A 9,792-nucleotide genomic window follows, 5' to 3' on the forward strand; every position below is an offset into this window, starting at 1 on the left:
TCCCGCTACCTGGGGGATTGGGCCCAAGCTGACAGTCAGACATCCCTCTGGCAGCTCAGCAGTCCTTGGGGGATGTCCACTTGCCAGCAGGGAGCAGACCTAATCTGCAGTCGGACATCCTCAGTGCTGCTGAGGATGTGGGAGAGGCTCCTGCCACCACCACTGTGCTGGCAGCCATCAGCCTGGCTTGTGGCTGAGCAGAGCTCCCCCTGTGGGAGCGCACTGACTACCAGGGGACAGCTCCTGCATTGAGCATCTGCCCCCTGGTAGTCAGTGTGTGTCATAGTGACCAGTCATTCCTAGTCATTCTGCTGTTAGGGTCAATTTGCATATTACCCTTTTATTATATGAAACAGAGGCCTGGTTGTGGTGGCCGGCTGGTTTGCCCTGAAGGGTGTCCCGGATCAGGGTGGGGGTCCTGCTGGGGTGCCTGGCCAACCTGGGTGAGGGGCTGAGGGCCATTTTCAGGCTGGTCAAGCCCCCCTGCGACGGAAGCTCCCAGCCTCGCCTTTTTTTTTTTTGTTATTCTGGGATTTATTTACCTTCTATAATTGAAACTTTGTATCCTTGAGTGGAGCTCAGAGCTGGCCAGGGCGGGCAGGAAGCTTGGCTTCCTCCATCGCCAGGGGCAACCCAAGCCGCCTGCTCGCTCCAGCTCCGTGGCTGCCGGCTGCCATCTTGGTTGGGTTAATTTGCCTATAGTCATTCTGATTGGCTGGTGGGCATGGCTTAAAGTGTAGCGAAGGTATGATCAATTTGCATGTTTGTCTTTTATAGTGTAGATAGATACTCAAAGAAGAATCAATACCACTGTGTCTCAAACTCTTCTAAAAGAATCAAATAGGAAGAAATACTCCCAAACTCATTCAATGAAGCCAGCATTACCCTGACATCAAAAGAATGAGATTGGACCTATATATAAACATTAACTCAAAATAGATTAAATATCTAAACATAATTCCTAAAACTTAAACTGCTAGAAGAAAATGTAGGGGAAAAGCTTCAGGTCAGTGGATTGGCAGTGATACCTTGGGTATGACACCAAAAGCATAGGCAGCTATACAAAGAGTAGACAAAGTAAAAACCGAACAATTATACCAAACTTCAAACTTCTGCATGTCAAGGGAAACAATCAGAATGAAAAGGCAACCTATGAATGAAAGAAAATAACTGCAAATCTAATAAGGAATTAATACCCAAAATATATATATGGAATTTCTACAACTCAACAATTAAAAACTGGGTAAAGAACCTGAATAGACATTTCTCCAAAGAAAATATACAAAGGGTTAGTAAGCACATGAAAAGATACTCAGGCCCTTGCTGGTTTGGCCTAATGGATAGAGCATCAGCCTGAAGACTAAAGGGTCCCGAGTTCGATTTCGGTCAAGGCACATACCTCAGTTTCAGGCTTGATCCCAGCCGTTCTCACATCTATGTTTCTCTCTCTCTATCTCCCTCCCTTACACTCTCTCTAAAAAATAAAAAAAAAATCAATGGAGCTTAGCTGGCATGGCACAGTGGTTGAGCGTCAATCTATGAACCAGGAGATCACAATTTGATTCCCAGTCAGGGCATATGCCTGGGTTGTGGGCTCGATTCCCAGTGTGGGGCATTTCTCTCTTTGTTTCTTTCCCTTTCTCTCTCTCTCTCTCTCTCTCTCCTCTCTCTCTCTCTCTCTATCTCTCTCTCTCTCTCTCGCCTCTTGCACACACCCTGACCAGGACTTGGGCCAGGGAGGAGCCTGCAACAGAGGTACGTGCCCTTGACTGGAATCGAACCTTCAGGACCCTTCTGTTCACAGGCTGACGCTCTATCCACTGCGACAAACCGACTAGGGCTAAAATATAAATTCTAAACACCTTAACTGTACCCCATCTTACAGAATCAATTCAGGTGGATTAAATACCCAAAGATGAAAGGCAAAACTATAAAGCTTTCAGAAGATAATATAATATTTCTATGATCTTGGGCTAGGAAGGAAGTTCTTTTAAAACATGCAAAAATACCACCATAAAGATGAGAACTTTAGTCCTGTGAAAAAATAAGCCATAAACATGAGGACAGTTAAAATTAGTAAAGAACTTATTTACCACATACCACAACTCTGGGGTGGGGGTTGTGGGAATATATAAAGAATTCCTCACTACATATGAAAGAGGGGGAGGGGATAACCTTACAGAAAAATGACATGAAAGTTAATTCATGAAAGTGAAAATCTAACTGGAAAATAAAAATTTTTTTTTAAAAAAGGTACTTAACCTCATTGGTAAGGAGAAAAATGTAAATTAAAACTATGACATATCTTTATAAACTGATGCCCTTTACTAAAATTTAAGAATGTATCAGTACAAAATAGTAGTATGTATGTGATACAACAGGAACTCCTATACCCTGTGGGTGGGAGTATAAATTGGTAACATCATTACTTTGGAAATGATTTTGCACTATCTAATAAAATTGAAGATAGTTATATCCTATGATCTAGCTAATCTACTTCTAGGTATATACCCTAAAGAAATTCATGCTCATATAAACCAGAATGTAAAAAATGTTCTTAAAAGTGTGGTCTGTAATAGCCCTAAACTCAAAACAAAACAAAAAAATAATTGTTAATAGTAAAATGGATAAATTAATATATTTGTACAATGGAATGAAAGCAAGTGAACTGTACTAATACATGCTATAAAGTAGATTAATTTCACCAAAAATATGTTACTAAAAGAGATAAAACAAATGCAATTCAAAAAAAGGGAAGAGTAAATCATACTGTTTTGATTGCATATTGTTTTTGGAATGCATGCATAGATAGTAAAAGTTAAGAGAAAAGTAATGAATGATTATCATAAGCCAGGAGAGTAATTACTTCCCACATGTTGAAAAAAGGATAACGATATAGAAGGGGACACAGTCACTTCTGGGGTGCTAGTACCATTCTATTTCTTGAATTGGATGATTCCTGAAATATATGTCATACACTTTTCTGAATATGTAATACTTTACATTGTTTTTTAAAAGAATAAATGGTAAGAATAAACACTGCTCCATACAGATAAACATGGCTAGAGAAAAATCAGTTATGCTGATTGGTTCATAACCAAGAACCTTAAAGAAGGTTCAGGCTGCCAGGCAACCATATTTTATTTCCCTAGTCCCATGGTCAGCAAACTGCGGCTCTTTGGCCCCTTGAGTGTGGCGATTCCTAAGCCTTAGGAGTACCCTAATTAAGTTAATAACAATGTACCTACCTATATAGTTTAAGTTTAAAAAATTTGGCTCTCAAAAGAAATTTCAATCGTACTGTTGATATTTGGCTCTGTTGACTAATGAGTTTGCCAACCACTGCCCTAGTCCATCTGCCTGCCTACTCTCCTAGAAGAAATTATACCTTTTTGTTATTAAACCTCCAACATCTCCTGTCCTATCCTCACCTTCAGTCTATGGTTGTGTTTCCTACCTCACTGGAAAGTATGGAAGTAAAGAACACTTCTACATACTCGCCACCATAAATACCCATCTACCAGGATTTTGTACCCACATATTTTGCCTTTCCTTAGCTCAGTTCTCTAAGGCCAATCCACATATTTGTGTACCAGATCCTATCCTTTCTTCCTTTCTCAGAGACATTATAGCCACTCACCCATCTGTCACCTACGTCATCAATTTATTTCAGCAAACATGCTGTTATTTCTTGACCCAACTTCTCCCACCAGCTACTGCCCCATTTCTTTGTCCCCTTTGTAGTTAATTTTCTTAAAATTATCTATCTGTAGTTACTCTCTCCAATCCCTCTCCTCCCATTTCCTCTTAAACCCACCAAAATCAGGTTTTGGCCTGACCACTGTCAAAACTGCTCACTTAAGATAATCATAACCTCTAATGATCAGTTGTCATGCTCATGTTCTTTATGTGTCAGGAGCATTTGACATGTGACACAGGTTACCACTCCTTGCTCCTAAATAGATTTACATCACTTGGTTTCTGGTAAAACCATTCTCTTCTGCTTTTTCCTTAGTATAACTGGTCACTCCTTTTCAGTTTCCACTGCTGATCTCATTTTTTTTTTAATATGGAACGCTTCATAAATTTGCGTGTCATCCTTCCAGGGGCCATGCTAATCTTCTTTGTGTCATTCCAATTTTAGTGTATATGCTGCTCAAGCGAGCACGCGATCTTGCTTTTTAATTAATGTTGGGATAGCCCAATATATGTTTGGTATTCTTCTGTCAATCTATACTCAATGTCTTGGCAATCTCATCTACTCTCATGATTTAAATACATCTTTATACCAATATTTTCAGTTCAGACACCTCTCTTAAACTCCAGAGTCATTTATAATGTCTAGTAAACATTTAAAATTCCATGTCCAAAACTATTTTGTACTTTTTCCCTCAAAACCTGCTCTACCATTTATTAACACCTTTATTTCTCTCTGGGTAATCTCATCCTTCCTGTTACTGAGACCAAAAAAACCTGGAGTCATCCTTGTTTCCTCTCCCAACATCAGTAAATCCAGTGTATTCCATCTGCTAAATATAACCAGAATTTAAGATTTTTTCACCTCCTCAACTGCTACCCCATAGTCCAAACCACATCATATCTCACTTGGATTACTAAAGGAGCCTCCTATCTGGTCTCTCTGCTTATACTCTTAAGCCCTCTACGTGCTATACTTAACATACCAGCAGGAAGAACCTTTTAAGGTTTAATTTGGATCTCACCTTTCCTCTGTTTCAAATTCTTCAGTGATTACTCATCTTACTCAGAGGAAAAGCATAGCATCTTACTTACTATGCATGCCCTAGCCCAGGACAACATCAACATCATTTTTTTTCTGAGGTAAGAAAACACAAAAGTAAACACACAATATGGAGCCTAAAAAAGTGATTCCTAAAGCCAGTCCTCAAACTACTTCTGGTCCATGAACAGCTTTTATTTAATCTTCACTGTGTGCTAACAGTGCAGTGCATTTTTATAAATGTCTCTTTTTTTAAACATTTGCTTTTTTCTATGTTTTGTTGTTAAATTTTATATTTTTCATAAAATAATAGTTATTATAAATGGGAGGTTTTTAAAACATTTTATTACTTAAAAGATAAAAATCTGGCAGAACTAAGTTTTAATGACTTTTTTTCTATTACTCCTTTCCACTCTCTATACATTTTCTTCTCTGAATTAAAAAACAGAACATTTGTACTGGTATATGAAATTGAAAAGTCTGAGAACTGCTAGCCAAAAGGATTTAACAAGCACATGCCTGCACTGAAAGCCCACTAAAGCACAGGTAGGAGAAGCTATATTGGTTAGAGTATTAGACCCACACCCCTCTCCAGCTCTGTCAGTACTAGCTGTGTGACATTAGTTTTTTGCCTCTCTGACCCTCTAGTTCAGGGGTCCTCAAACTACGGCCCACGGGCCACATGCAAATACAAACATTGTATTTGTTCCCGTTTTGTTTTTTTACTTCAAAATAAGATATGTGCAGTGTGCATAGGAATTTGTTCATAGTTTTTTTTTTAAACTATAGTCCAGCCCTCCAACAGTCTGAGGGACAGTGAACTGGCCCCTGTTTAAAAAGTTTGAGGACCCCTGTTCTAGTTCTTTATCTATAATACCCATTATAGTATCCATTTCAGAGAAATGTGAAAATTGAATGAGATGATATATTTAAAACATAATGATACCCAATAGCTACCTATGTGTTTAGTTAATGCAGTGTTAATGCAGTGGTGTATGGTGGGAGAGAGAGTGGGAAGGAGGTCAGTGGGAGCAGGCCACCCTAGCACAGAGAAGGATTTTATCCACTGATGTTTAGAACTACTAGTACATGATGATAATAAAAAGCATTTGGTAAGTTTCACTACTGCTTTTAAGTTCTCTGCAGACAATGTACCCTACTTGCCTTCATGAGGATATACCACAGCAAAAGAACATCTCCCACATCCACTCATTCATTATTGAGGGTTAGGCACAGTGTATGGCAAGGACTCAAAAAGTAGTATTAAGAGAATGGTCACCATGTACTCTTAAATAAACAGGGTAATTATTTAGAAAATAAAAATATTCACCTTTTTTGAATTTATGTATAGGGAGTTTCTTAAGTTGATCTTTATGAAGTCTGTTTCTTCTAGCTCTATGTCTATCCTGGAAAAATTTTGTGATCTAAAAATAAAAGGGAAGACAAGGCATCAGATATTAAACATGCAAATAGAAAATGGCCATTAAAATAACAAATATCTTTTAAATTTCTGGATATCTGCTGGAAATAAATTCAATTTACTTAAATCCTAATGGCAGAATTAATTAAAGCATTAAACTATATTAGTAATTAATTATTCCATTAAATTTCTTTTGAATTTTTATTCATTGACCTAAATTATCTTTAATTTACTCTGACGAAAACATTATAAATAACATACGTTTGTTTGAAAAAATACAAATTGTAAACTACATGTTACAAAGATCAAAAGAATGGGAGGGTTGAAATTCCTATAATTATAAACTAAAAAATTTTTCAAAAATACACTTGTTAGTCACTACACTTTCAGTCCTAGAAGAAAAATACAGAACACCCCTAATACAAATATTCAGAAATGCTAGATAACATGCAAAGATTTTTAACTATACGTTAATATGCTTACAAGAATAAAAAGGAAGTTCACAGGGCTTGAACCAAATGCCAAAAGTAACATCCATAAAAGAAAATTTTGACAGACTTAACTACATCAATGTGAAGGACTTCTGTCCTCAACAGTGTTAAAAGATAAAGACAAGACACAGACTGGGGGAGAATATTTGCAAACTGTATATCTGATAAGGATTTGTATCCAGAATATAAAAAGAACTCAAAACTCAATAAGAAAACAAGCAGCCCAATAGAAAAAAAATGAGCACAATATTTGAATAAACACTTCACCACAGAAGATCTAAAGATGGCATATATTCACTTGAAGAAATGCTCAACAAATTACTCAATAGGAAACTAAAATTCAAATCACAAATACCACTATACACCTATTAGAATGACTAAAGTTAGAAAGACTGACTGTACCAAGTATTGGCAAGGAAGCAGAGACACTCGCACTCTGGTACACTAATGGTAGACTGTAAAATGGCACCACCATGTTGAAAAATAGTTTGGTGATTTCTCATAAATTTAAATACACATTTACCATTTGACCCAATCATCCCACTCCTATTTACATTCACCCACATAGCATATAGCCAGATGACAATTTGAATACAAAAGTCCATGTCCAAATGTTCATGTCAGCTTTATTTGTAAGAGCCAAAAATTATGAACCCAAATATCCATCAATAGGTAAATAGATAAACAAAATTGTAGTATATACATACAATGGAAGATAACCTGGCTATAAAAAGAAATAATTAATGTACTCAATAACATATATGAATATCACAATAATTCTGAAAGAAAGAAGGCAGACAGAAAAGATTACATAATTTATTATTCCATGTATATAAAATTGTAGAAAATATAAAAGCAGATCTGTGGTTGACTAAGGTTGGAGGTGAGTAGGACATGAAATTGGAAGAGGTTAGAGGGAGGATTACCAAGGAGCATGAGAAAACTTTTTGAACTGATCAATAAATCTTGCTTGTGGTGGTGGCTTCACAGATATACATATGTCAAAACTTTCCAAATTATAAATTTAAATGTGTGAGGTTTATTATATGTTAATCATACATCAGTAAATGCTTAAAAAAAATTAACAGTGACCACAAAGACTATAATGTAAGCTTTCAACCAGTAGCAGAAACAGAGAGATGAGAGAGAGACAGAGACAGAGAGAATGAGAATAAATAAAAATTGGGTAACCCAAATTTACAGAGAAGAAAAAAAAACAATAAAAATTAACAGAAATTAGTCCAATAATATATAATACATGATCATATATTATTCATAAAAATGTAAATGGATTAAATCCACCAGTGTTTTAAAAGAGTGCATCATAGTATATAAAGAAAAAGTGACACCATATGCTATTAACTCATTAAGACAAAAATAAAGGTAGAGATTAAAGATGATGGCAGAGTAAGTGGGTACAGCACAGACATGCTCCCCAGAACAAACTGGAATTACAACTAAAATATAGAAAAACTTCCTGAATAATCAATGGAAGACTCACAGGAGAAAAAAATGATACCTGAGGACCGAAAGTGGAGACCACATAGACTCTGGTAGGAGGGGAGGAGGGGTGAAAAGTCTGGCCAGACACATACAGACAGCAACTAAAGTCCCAGAGAGAGATCTCAGCTGTTGCCACTGAGAACTCTGGGATCTAATCCACAAGCTGGACTCCCAGCAGAGAGTACCACAACTGAGAAGGGTACCCACATAACATCTGGCTATGAAAAGCAGTGGGTCGCTGTTTACCAAGGAGTAATAGCTGAAAATTCAGACACCCTCTTAAAGGACCAACACACAAGGTTCCCTGTGGAGCCACCTACCTTGTGCTCTGGCAGAGGGAGGACAGAGTGGATTGGAGCTATGTGAGCAGAAGCCAGACACCCCAGTTTCCTGTGCTGAGTCATTCCCTCATGCAGCAGAGAGCATCTTTCCCATAAAGACATTTGCCTTCCCTGAGGGGAAGACAGTTGACCCACCCTATTGGATAAATACGTTTCCTGCATACAATGTGTTAAGAGACTAAAACTAACAATTAGCCTCCAGGCAGAAGCAACTGCCCCACTCTGTTGAAAAAACTCCTACCACAGCTGAGGATGATTGCCTGGGGACAATTCAAGATGGAATCCTATCAGTTTGTAGGCAGAGTGAATCTCTGGAGAATTTTATTCCTTGACTGATCTAATTAGTCAGAAACAGCATTTGACAATGTTTGCACTAGAGATTGAAAGGCATAGAGGAGTGGTCAGCAAACTGTGGCTAGCGAGACACATGCGGCTCTTTGGCCCCTTGAGTGTGACTCTTCCACAAAATACCAACTTCTGTGCATGGACCACGAAGTTTCAATCACACTGTACATGTGCGCCTGCATGTGGTATTTTGTGGAAGAGCCACACTCAAAGGGCCAAAGAGCCGCAGTTTGCCGACCACTGGCATAGAGGATCTACCTAATACATAGTCAGAAACACAAACAGGCAGCCAAAATGAGGAGACAAAGAAAACCCCCAAATGAAAGAACAAGAGAATTCCCTAGAAGAGATAAATGAAACAGAGATAAGAAATTTATCTGAAACATAGTCCAGAGTAAAGATGGTAAAGATGTTCAAAAGTGAAAAAATGTGTTGACTCAGCTGGTGAGACGGTTTGCAGCCGGAAAAGGCAGAGCTCCTCTGGAAAGTGCCTGGTATGTGTGCTTTGTTGTGTTCTATTATGTGCCCTTAAATCAACGCAGCAAATCCAAGCAACAGCAGCCTCCTGATCACCACACCCTCTGAGGATCAGCAGCTGTACGAGAAGCCTCCCGCAACCAGCCAGAAGAGTCACCAAAGCTGTGAACAGCACGGAGCCACCCACCCAGGGAGCAGCCACTGAACGACTCAACGTCTAGATATGTCAGTGAGATCAAACATGGGTAGACAAAGAAAGCCCCAAAGGAAAGAAAAGGAGGACTCACCAGAAAAGCATCTAAGTGAAACTGAGAGGTGCAATATTTCAGGACAAGAATTCAGAATAAAGGATCACACAGTTCATAAAATGCTGCGATGAAAAAAAGCAACAACTTATGTCAGAATCAAGAAGAAATGAAGAGCCCTAAGTTGTTTGGCTCAGTGGATAGAGCATTGGCCTGCGAACTGAAGGGGCCC

General features: G+C 38.3%; 1 protein-coding gene across 4 annotated transcripts in view; it reads right to left on the reverse strand.

Moving 5' to 3' along the window:
* RNF13 (ring finger protein 13) overlaps window positions 1-9,792 on the reverse strand; it is a 200,087-nt gene that overhangs the window by 32,046 nt on the left and 158,249 nt on the right. For all 4 annotated transcript variants that reach the window (XM_015560888.1, XM_015560887.1, XM_006759084.2 and 1 more), the window contains one exon: window positions 6,069-6,162. In XM_015560888.1, coding sequence (XP_015416374.1) covers window positions 6,069-6,162 — 94 coding nt within the window. The remainder of the gene's footprint in view (window positions 1-6,068; window positions 6,163-9,792) is intronic.

The sequence above is a fragment of the Myotis davidii genome, unplaced genomic scaffold (assembly GCF_000327345.1).
Source record: "Myotis davidii unplaced genomic scaffold, ASM32734v1 scaffold676, whole genome shotgun sequence".
Taxonomy (NCBI): Eukaryota; Metazoa; Chordata; class Mammalia; order Chiroptera; family Vespertilionidae; genus Myotis; species Myotis davidii.